This window comes from Triturus cristatus, chromosome 6 (genome assembly GCF_964204655.1).
Source record: "Triturus cristatus chromosome 6, aTriCri1.1, whole genome shotgun sequence".
Classification (NCBI taxonomy): domain Eukaryota; kingdom Metazoa; phylum Chordata; class Amphibia; order Caudata; family Salamandridae; genus Triturus; species Triturus cristatus.
In genome coordinates this window covers 1,392,466,388-1,392,484,222 of record NC_140589.1, presented here as the reverse complement: position 1 = coordinate 1,392,484,222, position 17,835 = coordinate 1,392,466,388, and the positions used below count along the sequence as shown (strand labels likewise).

The 17,835-nt window shown below is 43.2% G+C and overlaps 1 protein-coding gene across 10 annotated transcripts in view; it reads left to right on the top strand.

The window, feature by feature from the left end:
• The window catches only part of KIZ (kizuna centrosomal protein), a 765,937-nt gene that overhangs the window by 496,610 nt on the left and 251,492 nt on the right, over positions 1-17,835 (top strand). For 5 of the 10 annotated variants that reach the window (XM_085612397.1, XM_085612395.1, XM_085612393.1 and 2 more), the window contains one exon: positions 13,052-13,171. The exons of the other annotated variants lie outside the window; for them this stretch is intronic. In XM_085612397.1, the coding sequence (XP_085468523.1) occupies positions 13,052-13,171 (120 nt within the window). The remainder of the gene's footprint in view (positions 1-13,051; positions 13,172-17,835) is intronic. 10 annotated transcript variants of the gene reach the window in all.

The window sequence follows — 17,835 nt, the reverse complement described above, 5'->3', positions numbered from 1 at the left end:
CAGTAGATTATATATATATATATATATATATATATATATATATATATATATATATATATATATATATATATATATATATATATATATATTCACTTAAAAAAACCATAGGTTTCACACACGTTATAGTTAGGAATTAGCATTTAAAAAGCCATGCAAATTCACTTAAAAAACCATAGGTTTCACACATGTTATAGTTAGCTGGACATTTCCCTCGTAAAAAACCAATGAAATTCCCCCGTTATAGTTAGTGCAGGCAACTATAACTCACGCGACCGCAATCCTCTGCTGATGACGTCAGATATTACATCACTGTATTTAGACACCTATTTACCCATGTCTTCTTCCATTAATCTTTAGCTATACATATATTACAAATATTTATTTTTCAGAAAGACACATATGTAATCAGTGATGTAATATCTGACGTCATCAGCAGAGGATTGCGGTCGCGTGAGTTATAGTTGCCTGCACTAACTATAACGGGGGAATTTCATTGGTTTTTTACGAGGGAAATGTCCAGCTAACTATAACATGTGTGAAACCTATGGTTTTTTAAGTGAATTTGCAAGGTTTTTTGAATGCTAATTCCTAACTATAACGTGTGTGAAACCTATGGTTTTTTAAGTGAATTTGTACGTTTTTGTAAATGCTAAGTTATGTATTTATTAATATTTTCTATTTTTTTAAATAATTTTTTTCTGCTGTGCGCGTACGGTAAGCTTACCGTACGCGCACCCCGCGATTTAAAAAAAAATAAATATAAAATGTATTTTTCATACTTTTGGGTCCTTCTTGGACCCCCTGACAAACGCTAGGGGTTCTGCAACTCTCTTCGTTGCCCCCTTTTCACGTTCTCCACCTTTGTTTATCATTGTGAGACACACAAAATGGCGGCCGACACTTCCTGATTTCGACCGATTCGAATGTTTACAGTCATGTAACCACCAATCAGAATTAAGCTCGTGCACGGCAGCGTGCGCGTACGGTAAGCTTACCGTACGCGCTCGGAGCGCGCCTATAGATATATATATTGATTTAAATGCTATTTTCTCAGGAAATACTTAACAGATTTACACCAGACCTGCAAAAGGCACATCCCTGACCTGAGGACTACCTCTGCCAAATTTCAAGTAATTCTGTTCAGCCGTTCGGGCTGTAGCTTGGACTAAAGGTCCTATGGAAAAATGCATGGGGAAAACGCGTTTTGGGACCCCCCTTTTTCTCAGCCCCCGCTTGACGAATCCCCCGAGACTTTCAGGGAAGGAGTGGAGCGCCCCACCTATTTTGAAAATTTTGCGAGGATTCGTCAATCGGCGCCAAAGTTATTCAAAATAGAATGTTGCGGATTTCCTATGGAAACACGATCCTAACTATAACTATCTACTGGCGACCGCCAGTAGATAATATATTATACCAATGATCAGAGAAAATGCCTCACCGGCTTCAATATCTTCATCTTGACCCTCCCAAGACTGGGGGTCCCAGATAACAGTCCTCGGGTCAAGAGATTCTTCAAGCCGGGAAATGCAGCGCTGAGAAGATGCGTCCACCTCTCAGGAGAGATCCCGTCAAAGAGCCTAGAAACCCCAGTTTTTATAATATTCTTAATGAATGAGAGGTTTTGAAAACACACCCTCTACGTCAAGGAAACTCACAGGAGCTGGCCAGGCTCCTGCAAGCATTCCAAGGCAAAGGATTCCTCACGCATTCTCCTTGCGCGTCCCCCGCTACATGTTCCAGCCCCTCATCTGGGTAAAGCTCGAGAAAATGCAAAACGTTTAACAAAGTACAAAAACCCCGCCAAAGAGGAAAACAACCTTGAATGCAAATAAACTGACTAACCATGAGTAACCTGGGGGCCTGCTTGTGTGTGCAGAACCCAGGCCAGACGGTCAGTATTCAAGATGGAGTTAGAGCAAGTTGAAGTCAATACTGCATTTCCCATTGTGCACCACTTCCTTTAGCCGGCAAGGCTGTTTTGCTCTGCGCTGAGAGGAAAGTAAACAATCCTACTCTGAAGAAAGCACAACATTATGTTGTACATTCAAGATAGAGTAAGTTAAAACACATACAGTCAATTAAAACACTGGTAGACAAAGGCCATCACATGATCCAAATACATATGAGTGCATATAGCACTACACACCTTTACCAACCCCCCTCTGTTTTACTCACCTTCTATTGTGCCTAATTCCTTATCCTAAATGCTTCCTCTTGTCTAGGGTTCAATTGCATTGTATTTAAGTTTTTACTAAGCTCTTTTGCATTGTGTTAATCTTCACCATGCTGATAAAGGGTTAATATGTTGATATTTTGAGTGTTTCCACCTCTCCCACACTGTAGAGGCTTATAGTGTATATTAGAAAAGAAATAGAGTAAAATGATTTTTTAAATAATTTTTTCAAAATCGAGAAAGCTAGAGAGACTTCGATTAGATATTGTAGTGTCATGATTTGATGTAAATCTTCTTCACGATAAAAGTTCACAGGCTGTGTATGTGTCTGTATTGTTGTTTTTTCTTTTCTTTTGTACGATTAATACAAAATGTTTAAAAAAATTTACAAATCTATAAATGAAGCCACCTAATGATGTTTTCATTGGTGCACCCTTAAAAAGAAATATTTCTTCATAGAAAGCATTTGAGTTGGGCAGTGGGTTGTGTGGCCAAGGTTAGACAAGTATTGTGCACACCCAGTACAACAATGTTATGCTTGGAACGCTTTGAATTTTGAGACTGTCCGTGAAAACGTTTGAGGGAAGCAAGGGAAGTTAACTTGTTTATCCAAGATAATATTTTATTTTTAATTTGGACAGCTTAAAACAGATAGCATTTTAAAGCATAGAATCCAAACCAGCCAAACGTTAAACGCCATGATGAGGAAATGTGTGTATTTTTTATTTTCCTTCCATCCATGTGCATAGCTGTCAAGCGGCTCAGGTCTTGTGTTATATTCACTGCTAGTTCTGTCTTTTAGCCAGAGAGCACTGCAATCTTTGACTTGCAGTTTCATATTTACTATTACAAATAGAGACTTGAAAACCCCAGCATGCCGAATTCTGCCTTCCAAAAACCGGGGACTGGCTGAAGCTTTCGCTCGAGACACAAGTGTGTGCTTGCATGCGAGCTGAGGGTCTCTGCATTGCTGCCCCCTTATTTTGTACACACAGGTGCCTTTCAATAAGGTACTGACACAAATAACTTCCTGTCCCTCTTAGGAAATAATTAATCTGCATTTGAAAGAAAGGCTGGAAATGACCTTCTGTGTCTTCCAAAATATTAAGTATGAGTAGTTTCCTTAGTCCCGACTTTTAGGTCGAGCCAGGGCAACGCATGCACTGCTCTGCGAGGCATGCTGTATTGAGGTACGGAATAGAAGCTCCGCCCATTTCCTGCCCATCTTTTTTTTTTTTTTTTTTTTTTTTTTGAAACCGTTTATTACAAAATTCAAAAAATGTACAAAGATGGGCCTACAACCTTCAGGCCGGCCGCTAGCAAGCAAGAGGAACATGTGATACAAACAATAGCGCGCATGCCGCGGAAAAGGGAAATGCACAGGAGTTAGAAGCGGTGGTAGCCACACCATCCGGACCCCACATAACGGTTTCATTTTAATATGAATAACAACAAAAAACAAATCCACAAGGCAACCCACAATCTGAAACAGCAGCATGTGCTCCCCTAGAGGGGGGACCCTACCAATCCATAGGAGTATCAAGGGGGGGAAAAGGTCAAGACGGGGATTAGGTGGACTCAGTGCCCGGAACCGGGGAGATAAACTGGCTAAGGGGACGGGGCCGGTGACGGATCGGGCAATAACGGCGGGGTACAGATTCCCCCGCGGTAGGCGTTCCAGGGGCCCCCTGCCCATCTTTTCAATTGGATCCTGTTACTGTCCTTTCGAAATCGTTTCTTTTGATTGATAAATAGGCTTAGTAGTCCCTCCTTGGTACCGCCTTGTCTGCATTTGCAACCTCCCATAAGGACTGGGCGTTTTACTTGTCTACAGTCTGCTTTATCTAGTCTGTGAGCACTATTTTCTTTAATGATCTTCCACTATTCCACCCATAACGTGCTTTCCTACAAGGCAGCATGTCGCCCGGTTTTGTATTTTTAATAGTAATGGCTACAGGTCCGCTTTAACTATAGCGGCTGCGCTTATTTATTTATTTAATTTGCAGCGCGGTCCGCTTTAACTATAACGAACGTGCTTCTTTAGTTAATTTTCCAGCTTTAACTTTAGCTGCCGCGCTACAGAACCTTTGTTTATTTTTGGGTGAAAGCGCCTCACTTTAATGTTGGCCGCGCCCCTTTCTTTAGACGCTGCTCACTGTAACCTGAATACGGCGAGCAGCGTCTAAAGAAAGGGGCGTGGCCACCATTAAAGTGGTCTCGCATTTGGAGAGTTTGAGCTATTGGCATTATAAATAACAATGCCTTTTATATGTGTGTTGGTTTTAAAAAACACATAAATAAAAGGCATTGTCATATACAATGCCAATAGCTTAAACTCTTGCAAATGCGAGATCTATTACATTGAAAATGCTTGTTTCTGCTGTTATGAGAAAAACACAAGGTCCAGAATGCACAAGAATTAATGGGGCTATATGAGCTGATTACGACCAGCAATGGGATCTTGGGAACGCTGAAAATCACCTTTTGTGGACCAGTTCTACATGGATGTGTTTCCACTTTTTATCACTGTGCCACCATGTACATCACTCTGTGCTCCCTGCTGCTCATACCCTCATAATGCACACATCTGTGCTCCTAAAAGCAAACCTCCCAGGGCTCCCCACGGTGCATTACTAGTGTTTGCTTGATGCACATCATCCGATGCTCCACTGCTTTACACTATTCTGTGCTACCTGATGCACACCACCTTGTGGCTTCTGTTGCACCTTTTTCTGTGCTACACTGTGCCTCTAGCTGCATAGAGTTTTGTATGACTATTGGTTTGCTAGCAATGTTGTTTGTATGTTGGTGCTTGGTCATCGGTGTGCCTGCATGTAATAAAATGGATGTCCATACGTTTGATGGTCTATGAGCATCATCGGCATGCGCCCATGTTTTCGGTGTTTGGAGTGTAAACAATCCAAACTGTTAATGCAGTACACCCAACCCAAGCTTAGTGATCACATCAGTACGTGTATGTGGATTGGTTTAAAGAACCATCCTGACTAATGCTTCATTTGCGAAAGAAAACAAAAAAGCAGGACTCAAAGTTTTTCTTAAATTCACAGTGCTACTGAATGTCGGGTTTTCTCAATACAACGGTTGCCTAGTCTTGATTGCACCTCTTGCCTCTTTCTTCCACCAACCTACACTTTCTGTCTCTTTTTCACTCTAGCAGGCTCCTTTTCAGTCATTTTATCCATTTTGGATTGTTTTCTTATCTTCCCCTCTTTCCCTTGTCTGCCTTTCTCTCCCTTGTTCTGGGCCAAAGTCTGATGATATAAGACAAGTCCTGGACATAAACGTGTGTATAGCGTCCACCAACTGCAATCACGAACACAAATGAAGCATTGCTTCTGACCTTATAACCGTAAATTCTTTACATCATAAAATCAGATTAAACAATTTCAGTTAACCATGGAGAATCTGTAGAGAGCTGTATTTCTGGGCCACTGTATTTCTATTGTTTTTATTGTCTGGAGGCTGTTTTTTTATATCTTGCATAGTTTGTAATTATTTCTCTGAATTGCCTCCTGAATCTGAAAACTTTTTTCATTTATAAAATACCTTTTTCTTTTTTAAGTGGTGACTTACATTCTCTGACTGAGTGCTAATAAGTGCCTCTTAGGTCCCTCTTCAAAGAAATTATCTGTTTTTGTTCTTGATTTGATAGCCTTCTAATATTTTGCCTGGGATTTTAGTAGTAGTAAGCAAGTATGTTTCTTTGGTTTTCATGTGTTTTTTATTATTTTGTGAAAGCCTTTGAGAGGTGTGGTTTTGTTGCACGGCTTGCCAAGCTAGTCTATCAGGCCTGACAATCGCATTTAGACAAAACAATATTCCAACTTAATAAATAACATCTAGAAAAGAATGACACTTATACACTGAAGAAGCAGAAAGTGTTCTTTAGCAACAATCGCTACTTGAGTTGCTTTCTTTCAACCTAGTCTCAGTACTCATTCCTAAATATGGGTACCAGACATTTTTTCTGTAAGAGCAAATATGCGTAGCAAAATATTATGGGTATCTCATACTAACTCATTACGCTCACACGCCCCGCAAATGATCATCTATACTAAGTACAACTTATTACTGCCACCAGAAGAGTCCTTGGTTTTCATAAGATAAAGCCTTTTCACCCCTAAAGCGTTTTATTTTTGTTATTTTTTTTTAGGTTCTGTTTTTTGGCATTTTACACTTTTACAGATTACAGCAATGTGACATGGGGTGACACATTTTAAGCTCAAAATAAGCTTGTGTTCAGTGAATAACACCCTAGGTTGCTCATGTCTGATTACTACCACCGGTCCACACAGTTGCTGTTCTCAGGAGATCTCCCCTTGCTTTTACGAAGGGGGGTATATAAACAATACAATGGAGAAGGTAATATGACATTTTCCCTAAAGAGTACTTAACCTCTAAAATGTCTCAAAGGAGTAAAAAACAGTTCATGAATGCGATATGTTCCTGGTATAGATGCCACAATTTTGGAAAAATATTCTATTTAGACCTTTCCCAATGTGCGTCTTTTTAACGTTGTCACATTGCACATGCACCGACAGTCTGGGTCAGTGAAACTGAGAGCCCCATTCTTCATACCTGCTTGCACTGTTTTTAAAGGATCTAGCACTGCTAGTGTGCAAGGTCTTGGGAGGAAGTGAGGGGTGGAGTGAATGCCATCTCTTTGCAGAGGATATTTGAGGGGGGAGAGAATGACAAACGTGTCTCGTATAGAGAGGAGAGCATAATAGTTTTTAACAGGTCTACCTTCACCCGTGCCGACCAAGGGAGACCTCTGCAGGCTGGAGGATGCGCTGTCTTGGGAGTTTTTTTTAGACAAAGGAAGCGTCTGAAAAACCATAACACTGCCGCAAATCACCAGTCCCTCCTCATTCACAGTTCTGCTCTTTTTAGAGTCGGCGGAAGTGCTAGGTTTCTGACGATAGTGTCTGAGCTGGCTCCACCACCGTAAATATTTAGCTTGATAGTCTGTCTGCCTCAGGGCCGTCAGCCCCTCTGTGACAGTCTCCCTGCCCTATTTAGGTCATGGTACCTTTGCTAGTTTTTCCTACCTGGAACTTACCTTGTGAGGCATGGTGGTTCCATATTGGGGAAAACACACACCTGCCCGCGTGCACAGGAGGATATTTTCAATTTAGCAGATGATCCTTTGCTAGGGAAGTGGAGGCAATGGACTGCACTGAACTTGTGAGATGGCCACCCACCTGGGTCTAAATTAGGCCCATACTTTTATTTTAACAGTACAGCTATCCAGGATATAACCATAATAGTATACTTGCAACTAAGCTCAGTTTAGTAGCAGATGTTTTGTCCTCTTGTTCCTGTTCGTTTTTACAGATGAGTAGTACTAGATGTATGCCCACAGCAATTAAAGGACATCTTTAATAAAGTCATCTTTCTCCTTTTACACACCTCTGGGGAATTCCATCCTATTGGCAGGCTCACTAGGTGTACGTCACTCTGAGCATTTGGGTTTTGACTTCTGCTGTGGCTGCAAGCTACTTCCTGGTAGATATGCTGCAGAATATTCTCTTGCTAAAAGTATGTAATATTGTCATTCACTTTAGAAAAGTAAATGCCATAGGACCAAATTTGCAGCATCGAAGTAACATGGTTTGGAAGGATTATTTTCGAAGTTAATAATTACCCTTGTAGCAGTTACTGAATAAAAAATATTTTCGGGGACTCAGTTGCAAAGCATTCATCTGGTACACAAATTTGTGTCTGGAGTTATCATTTTTTTTTTTTTTTTTGAAAACCTTTATTGTGCACATTTATGCCATCTTACAACGCACATTCCCCATCCATATGGCAAAGCAGTTAAATAAAGTGTACATTTCCAGAGATAAGAACACAGCCATTTAGCCGACAACCCGGAGGTCCGTCGGCATTATTCAGGATGACATGCGCGCGGAAGGGGGGGTGTGTGCGTTGTGAAGGGAGCAGGCGCGGAATGTTACGTATGTGCTTTTTAGTTTTAGAGGTGTCTCAGGTGCAGGCTATCAACGGTAGAGGATGGCGCTGTGATCTAGCCCACTCCACAGCTATGCCGGCTGCCACCCAGGCCCCAAGTCAGTGACCCAGCGGACGTCACCATGTCCCCAGAATGTAGAGGCCTCCGGGTGGACAGACGCCAGCAACGCGCTCAGAGTGCGGGCCGCAGCGCGGCAAGGATAACCCAGTATAGCTCACAGCTACACATATGGCAGCGCATAGAGTTGGCGAGCCTGGTATGCAGCATCATAGTCCTTATCTATCCCGTGTATGCATAGCAAGAGTATGTGCTAGGGTTAAGGTCATAAACTCAAACAGGGCTGAGGGGGAGAGGGGGAGTGAAGAGGGGGGGGGGGTGGAGATCGGTCTGCGGCAGAGCAGGAGGGTCATTGGCTGTCAGGTTGGGCTCGGCAGGACCGCGCGATGTGCGTGGGGGGTCGCAAGTCAGGAGAGGGGAACAAAAGAGACAGAGGGCCTTCAGGGAAGTCGAGATTCCCTAGTGTCCGCGTCCGCACCCGCCCATCAGCATCCCCAGGGTTGTGTCTGGAGTTATCATGCTAATAACTTTGCTCTGCAGCTTAGAGCACAAAGGGCCCACAGATCTCAAAAGGTGAGGGAGACTGTCCCTTTGACCTAAGAGATCATCTGCTTCATGATGTGTGACACTCATCCCTTTTCTGCAACCAGGCCAAAGGAGACTTTCCAGTGTCCCTATCAGGTGGTAGGTACGGGTCAAGTACTAGTTTAGGGAGTAGTATTCCTTTCGCGTTTAGGGAGCTGAATTGGGAGGGACATCAATGGTGGCAAATAGGATCAGGGTTTCACCATCTTTATTCATTACAAGGGGGCAATGGAAAATATTTTGCGCCATTAGGCAGGGAGTTCATTACATGTCACAAAATAGGAGCAAGGATCAAATTAATTTTCAAAAATAGTTTAGTGAACACCACCAATAGTTAACTACTTTTACCCTGTAAATGTTTGTGCTTCAGCCACTGCAAGGAGAGAGTCTTCTTAGAGCTGAATACAAAAACCTTCCCTGAAGAATCCCTGTCAGCCTTCCAGATTCCTGTTGGGGTAGCTCATCCATGCACATTCTTCAGTTCTGTTTTCAGCACTCATCTGCTGAAGTTGAACAGCCAGCTTGTTTTGATCCCTTCCTTGTGTCCATAAGGACATTTAAATGTCTCTCCTGAGAAGATCCGGCTTTTGCAGGAATTTACACTATGAAGCCTGGGTGCTATAGAGCTGTGAAGTGTCTGTCTGCTGGAGGTAGCCTGCCTTATGTACGAATTCTCCCTGAGGAGAACCTGAGACCAAAGGAAGTCACTGCTAAAATGGAGGTTCTAAGGAACTGTCTCTAGATAAATCTATAAACTGCATTAAAATTTCTGAATTTATATGTGTAACGGGAATCTTCAAATTAGTAATATCCTTCCCTTCATGCATGCGGTTGACTCTAGCCATGCAGGTTAGATCCATATGAAACCTGTTAGTAGCTTGTAGTTCGAACCACCAATCAACATTGCATCGCCAGAGCTTTGACACCATCGAGCCAAAGACTCAACGAAATTAGATTATCTTTGTTCTTGATTTTGTGCCAAGCAAAGATACACCTGCAAGCAGCCTGCTGGATTCCTTTATATATGCAGATGTGCGTAGTGTAATATGCTATTTATTACCGTTGCTCAGTGTGGTTAAGGGCTGTGGCTTGCAAGAAGCAAAGCCTCAAGTGTATTATCATGCCCCCTCTCCCCCAACAATGCAAATAAATAGCATGTTATACTATGCACATCTACATATATGGTTTATCACTTGGCATTTTTTCATGTGCATTTGTTGTAACAAAAGGTGTTTAACCAAAACCCGAAGACAAGAGTCACATTTGTCCAGTAAGGTAAAATCTCATTGTAGAGGCCTTGTGACTATTAGGTGGGTTGGTTTCCTATGTAAAGTAATTGTTCCATGCAATAAACAATGATTTTTCTAATGTCAGATTTGCTCTATGTTAATAAACTGGAATTTGGCCCTAAAATTAATATCTGAATGTGCATTTATTAAGTACAGTCTCTCTTACTTATTGGTCCATATTTATTTTCACTGCCATTGCGAATACACACATGCACACACACCCAATTTTGTAGTAAATAATGTTGATAAACTGTCCTAGCTGATTTACTTTTTCTGGATTAACTTTCTGTTACTTGACTGTTGAGATAGATCATTCCTTGTTCATTGTCTAATTGCTGTATATGCCTGCCAAAGAACAATCACTCCACTTTGGCTTTACTGGATTAATCTGGTCTATAAATCTATTAAATACAAAGAGGGACACCTTGTATACATACAGCAGTTCTCTTTGAGTTTTGGAGCTGGCTCACTGGAGTTTGACACAACCTCACAGCCTGGTTGGACCTGCTGAGTTTATTCATTTATTTTTTCTTTTTCACTCATCCAATGACTTGGGGTCATTTTTGCCATTAGACTCTTTGGTCACTTTTGGTAGATATAACCTGACTATTTTCACATATATGCAATACTTTACCTCATTTTTCCTAGTGTGTGGCTAGACTATGGACTAGCGAACTAAACTTGCTTTCCTCCCTAAGGTGGTGTCTCCTTTCTATCTGGGTACAATCTGTCACCCTTCCATCCTTTTTCCCTCAATCATATCCCACCAAGGAGGAGGGCTTCACAGGCTCACCTTGAAGCGTGCAGAAAGCTTTTACATCAGCCGCAGGAAAAAAAATCGTTGAGCTGACTAGCTTATTGTTAGCCACACTGGCCAAAAAAGGAAAGGCAATACAGTAGCAAACTATATCTCATTGCATCATGTTATGCATCAAGGTCTGCTATGCTTGAACCAAGAATCAGGACTCAATCCAGTAGGACAAAATCCAGCACTTCATCCCAGTGTAGAGGTGTCTGAGTGGCTGATATCTGCAAGGCAGGTAGGTGCTCCTCTCTCCATACTTTCACCAAACACTGTTGCTTGCCTTTGGATGTGAGGAGAGGCGGTCACTTTGCCAAGGCTGTACTTCATGACTTTCTGATTTATTTCTCCACTCCCAACATCCAAGGGGAGTATTGCTTGGGAGTCTATTCAAAGGTGAGGAATCTGCAGGTAGAGGTATTCATCAGAAGAAAAAGTTACTTACCTTCGGTAACGATCTTTCTGGCAAATACTATATCTACCATCCGATACCTCTCCGACCCTCCCTCCTCCCAATTCTGGTGATGCCTAACTGCCTTTTCCGATAAGATGCCAAGTCAGTATTGTATTGCACCATTGTCTGATTGTCCATTTCCTTGATAATGCCTCTGAAGTCATGGCTAAAACAAAGTTGAACTAATGTCATTGCTTTGACCCTGCGCTATATGATACATTGTTTCGACCTCGTGCCTGATGATTTAATGGAGCCTGCACCCTCTACCGGTACCGAGAACTGTTGCTAAAGTGTACAGACCAGTCTGGAGCCTGGGGAATATTCAGAGGTAAGGAATCTGCAGATACCAAGAGTGTCAACCAGAAAGTTTGTTACCAAAGGTAAGCAACTGTTTGAGGCATGTGTGGCTGTAGATACACCTGCTGTGCATAGTCCTGCCATCTAATTAAGGGTGGGTGGCAAACTCCGCTCTGTCAGTGGAGTTTGCATAGTTTTGCCAACTCTGCGCGCCGCTTGGAACGTGGAGTTCAGCAAAAACTCTGATTCTGCGGCGTGATGGAGTTTGCCCATGCGCCGCGGCATACCTTGCGCGTTCTCCATCGTGCCTGGGCTGTCCTCCTCCTCCTTCCAGAGTGCTGACAACATTTGAAAAATGTCTGATCACTAAAGCTGGCAATAAATGCCTGCTCTCTGATATCTAAAACTTTTTGAATACCTTGTCAGAAACTAGCAAATCACCGGCTCAACTGTGTTGGGAATCTGAGCTAGAACGCTCCTTCACATTCAAGGAATGGGCTGACGGAACTGTGGCCAAACAGGAACACTCTCACATCTCTTCTGGATATGCCCTAAGCTCTAGCAATATTTGGGAGGAAGTGCTTAAAGATACTGATGACATTTTTCGAACGGATAGCCCTAATTTCTCCAGCTACACTCTCCTGGGACTCCCCAACCAACTGCCATATCCACTTCGATCCGATCGGGGGAAAGCCATGACAATGGCTCTCTGCTCCGCAAGGCTAATTATCACATCTAAATGGGGCACGAACACCACTCCAGTCCACTCAGACTGCCTACACAAACTATGGGACATTGTTGCTATGGAAAAACTCACAGCCTCCGTAGAATGCAAGATGCAACAGTTCGATAAAATGTGAGGCCCATGCATCCTCTTTCTAGCCCAAGACTAATGAGAACTTACCTGCCCCTGCTATCTTAGGGTGCTTCTGTAGATGGATTGCGAGACTCATCTTACCCGCTGATTAGTCTTTGTTCATATCCACTGAGAAGACTGCTTCGCATACTGGCCAAACCCGCACCACTCTGAGGTTCTCCACACCCCCTTTACCCAATCCCCTCTGCCTTCTCCAGAGTGACCCCCTTTCTAGTACCACACCGGTCACTGGATCCAGGTAAGTGTATGTTTTCTATAAAATGCCAATAAAAGAAATTTGAGCCATTGATTTTTATACCTCAAATAAATAGAGGACTGATTCCTAATTCACTTTAATTAGACCTTTTGAATTGCACCGGTGGGAGATACATAACTCTTTTCCTTATTAGCATTTTAGGTGTGAAATTGTACAATTATTTTCATATGTAACCATTTATGGTCTGATACCTAAACCTTTGCTCAAGTTGATTGTAGATAGAATAGAAATAATGAAAGATGTCACTTGCTTTTCATCATTTTCAGAAAAACAAGAAACAGACCACCCAGTGCCAAAAACAGTTGTTCAGAGTAACAGAAGTCTTTCTGAAGGCGAATATCCGATTGAAAGTATCGGTGATGTTTCTGAATTGGAGCAGTCATCAGGTAGATTAATAACAAAATACTGTACTTCTCTTGGTGACTTAGATGCACTTACTCTGATCTAAGTTGCTTAGTTTACTCTCTGCAGTAGCCTCCCTTGTTCATATAGAATATGTAGCAATATGACTTCTAGATGAACGAGGGTTTGAACAGATGATGTGAAAAAACACATTTAGTCACCAAACGATCTAGAGACAAAACTGAGAGTGAAAGGCCAGTTGCTACAGACTGCTATACATTGCATGTGAGGGGCTGCCTCTTTTGTCCACGTGGTCTGTACTTAGGACCAGCACAGTGCTGTATATGACTGGTTGTGTTTCCATCTCACAAATTATTTCTTGGGCATCCTCACAGCACAGCTATTTGGAACAATGCTAAAATTGGTCCAGAAGTAGTTGCTACCATACCATTTTTTTACCTTCTTGGACTCTGGTCTGGAGGCAGATTAGTCGTACCCATTGTCCCTGATGTATAAATGCCTTGGACAATTGGCCAGTGTATTCGGGGGGCTTCTTTATTGCTTGGTCACTTGTTTGGGGTTAATGTCTCTCCAAGCATACAGGGAAGATCAGGTATACTATCCTGACTCTAATTATCCTTTGAGTGGTCTCTGCACAGTCATGTCCTTGTAGTGCTAACTAGTCAGTTCATTTATGCCAATAGCAGTATTGGTATCTCCATGGCGAGATTTTGTGATGTCTAGGATGTGAATTAGGCAGGGTTACAGTTCAATGGACTGGGCAAGCCTGTAAGTCCCTTCAGTCCATTCTCTGTGCCATTTATTAGTGATGTTTGCAAATCATTTGCTTAACCTGTCCTTCAAAATGAATAGAACAGCAATATATCTGACCTACTACTTGCTCAAGAGGACGTATGATTTTAAGAAAGGAAGACATTTGTCTCCTTGAGCTAGGTTAGGTAAATCGAAGTGCCAGGAGTCACCAGGCTTTGGTCCTCTTATCTCCTTGAACGTGAGAACTTGGTGGGGGTCGAGCAGGATTAAATCTGTCTATTGGAGTTTGCTAAAGGAACGCTTAGCCTTTAGGCAATTACTCTTTATGAATATTTACTCCAGCAGTATGTTTTAAATATAGCTTCTTTGGCAATAATACGTATGACTGATTATTTTTATTCAAGTGATAACAGAAAATATTGTATCATATACATCCAGTATTGTTTCTTCAGTGTATGGTTCAGACAACGTAGAAAGCCTTTATAAATCCTTGTTTGTTAGATGCTTAGAATAATTAAGACATAACATAAAGTTACAATGTGTATATATATATATATATATTCACTGAAACACCACAGGTTTCACACACGTTATAGTTAGGAATTAGCATTTTAAAAACCTTGCAAATTCACTTAAAAAACCATAGGTTTCACACATGTTATAGTTAGCTGGACATTTCACTCGTGAAAAACAAATGAAATTCCCCCGTTATAGTTAGTGCAGGCAACTATAACTCACGCGACCGCAATCCTCTTTAGTATTTAGTCACTTATTCACCCATGTCTTCTTCCATTAATCTTTAGCTATACATATATTACAAATATTTATTTTTCAGAAAGACACATATGTCATCAGCAGAGGATTGCGGTCGCGTGAGTTATAGTTGCCTGCACTAACTATAACGGGGGAATTTCATTGGTTTTTCACGAGTGAAATGTCCAGCTAACTATAACATGTGTGAAACCTATGTTTTTTTAAGTGAATTTGCAAGGTTTTTAAAATGCAAATTCCTAACTAATTCCTAACCGCGGTGGGCACGCGGTGCGCTTTGCGCACCGCGCGCCCAATTTACGCAGTTCGGACCGTGCGCGCACGGTGTGCAACGTTCGCAGAATTTTTTCCGTTTCCACCGTGCGCGCACGTTGCGCGCACTCCGCGATTTTTCGCGAAAAAAATTAAAACTTTTTTGGGCCCTTGGGGGTCCTTCTGGGACCCCCTGACAAATGCTAGGGGGTCAGGAACTGTCCAGCCTGCCCCCTTTTCACGTTCTCAACCTTTGTTTTTCACCCCCTCAGAGTGCGAGAGACAAAATGGCGGCCGACACTTCCTGGTTTCGACCGATTCGAATGTTTACTAAGATCTAACACCCAATCAGAATTGCGCTCGCGCACGGCAGGGTGCGCACACCCAGCGCGCACGGTGTGCGCGTATAGATATATATATGCTTTTAAATGCTATTTTCTCAGGAAATACTGAACAGATTTACACCAGACCTGCAAAAGGCACTTCTTTGACCTTATGGCTACCTCTCTGCCAAATTTCACGTAATTCTGTTCAGCCGTTCGGGCTGTAGCTGCGACTAAAGTCCCTATGGAAAAATCCATGGGGAAAACGCGTTTTGGGACCCCCCCTTTTTCTCGGCCCCCGCTTGACGAATCCCCCCGAGACTTTCAGGGAAGGAGCGGAGCGGAGCGCCCCATTATTTTTGAAAATTTTGCGAGGATTCGTCAACCGGCGCCAAAGTTATTCAAAATAGAATTTTGAGATTTCCTATGGAAACTCGGTCATAACTATAACTATCTACTGGCGACCGCCAGTAGATAATATATGTGTGTGTGTGTGTGTGTGTGTGTGTGTGTGTATATCAACGCGCTTGCCTGTTTTCTCCGTTTCCGTTCAAGGAAAGCAAGAGTAGACCCAGATTCTTCCAAGTGATTTTTATTTTTCAATCACCATGTCGCCATGTGTGTATATATATCCACATTGACGAAGGCCAGCATGGCCGATGCGCGTTTATTCTGCTCCCATCGACAGACAAAGTAATTTGATTATCCCTGAGAGTGTGCGCCACGCTTTGTTTCACTTTGCGTTTGAAAAAAAAAAAAAGTATATATATATATATATATATATATATATATATATATATTATCTACTGATAGTTCTAGTTAGGACCTATTTTCCATAGGAAATCCGCAACATTCTATTGGGAATATCTTTGGCGCCGATTGACGAATCTTAGCAAAATTTTCCAAACATTTGGCCAGCTCCGCTCTGCTCCTACCCTGAAAGTTTCACGTTGATTCGTCAAGCGGGGGGCGAGAAAAAAGGGGGGTCCCAAAACGCGTTTTCCCCATGCAATTTCCCATAGGATCTGTTGTCGCAGCTACAGCCCGAACCGCTGAACGGAATAACACCAAATTTGGCAAAGAGGTAGTCCTCAGTTAAGACTCATGCATTTTGCATAAATGGTGTGAATCTGTTCAGTAGTTCCTGAGAAAATTAAGGTAAAAAAGTTAGTGATATCTATGGCCGCGGAGGATCCGTGGATCCTCCACGCACCCTCCCCGAACCCTCCCGAGCACGAGCTGAATGCTAATTGGCTGCCATCACTCTGAATCAGGAAGTGTTGGCAGCCATCTTGTGCCTCGGTGGAACCGAGGCACAAGAAATCACAAAAACAAAGACGCAAAACGCAACAAGGGGGCAGGGTAGAAACACCCTGACCCCCTAGGCTTGCTCAGGGGGTCCCACAAGGACCCCCAAGGCCCCCCAAAAAATTATTTTTTTTCAAAATCGCGGGTTGCGGAAAAAAACGAAGCTCGGGCTCCCGCGCTTCGTTTAGATTTAGCCCCCTGGGGGGCCAATTCCCGGGGGCAATATGGTTTTATAATGGGGGGCCCACACGCCCCGGGGACCACCACCTCCCCGGGGCACTGAATATGTCAAATGGGGGGTCCGTTACGGACCCCCAAGCCCCGGGGACCACCACCCCCCGGGGCTTTAACTTAAGTGGGGGGGCCGTGCGGCCCCCCCCCTGGATCCAATGGTGGCCCTGGGGACCGCCACCCCCCAGGGCCGGCTCCTGCAGTGTCCCGGGGTGCCCACCCCCGGGACACTGCTGTTTGCTATGGCAGGGTGGGAGCCTCGCGGCTCCCGCCCTGCCATAGCAAACTGCTTTGGTATTTGGAAGAGAGAGCAGGAAACCTGCTCTCTCTTCCAAATACCAAAGACGATTGCTTTTCCACACGGGGAGCAGCATGATAGCTGCTCCACCTGTGGAAAAGCAATGCCGGCTCCCGCAGGACGCGGGTAGCCGGCGGGGCCGTGTGGGGATTGGGGACCCCCCCACGGCCCCCAACGGAGGTCAGGCCCCGGGGGATGGGATCCCCGGGGCCCCCCTCCCCAAATTTTTTTAAACATTTTTTTTTAAATGGCCCCGGGGGATGGGGTCCCCGGGGCCATAGGTGGCACAGGAGGGGGGGGCTATGCAGCCCCCTCCATAAAAAAATATATTTTTTAAAAAGGGCCATGACTGTACAGGTGAGTGAGTGGATGTGTGTGTAGATCTAAGAGTCAATGAGTGGGTATGTAGTTATTGGTATTGGAGTATCTATGGTTTTGAGAATGGACGTCTGAAATTTTGAAGATGCACTAATTTTTCACATGGATGACGTCATCAGTGATGTCATCAGTGAAGTCATTTCAGATGTCATCAGTGATGTCATCAGTGATGTCACTGACCATGTCATGAGTGATGTAATATGTGACGTCTTCAGCAGTGCATTGCGGGGGCGTGAGTTATAGTTAGCTGAACTAACTATAACAGGGGAATTTCTAGGGTTTTGTATGAGGGAAATGTCCAGCTAACTCTAACGCCCCTGAAACCTATGGTTTTTTCAGTGAATATATATATCAATCAAATCGGAAAGTCTTC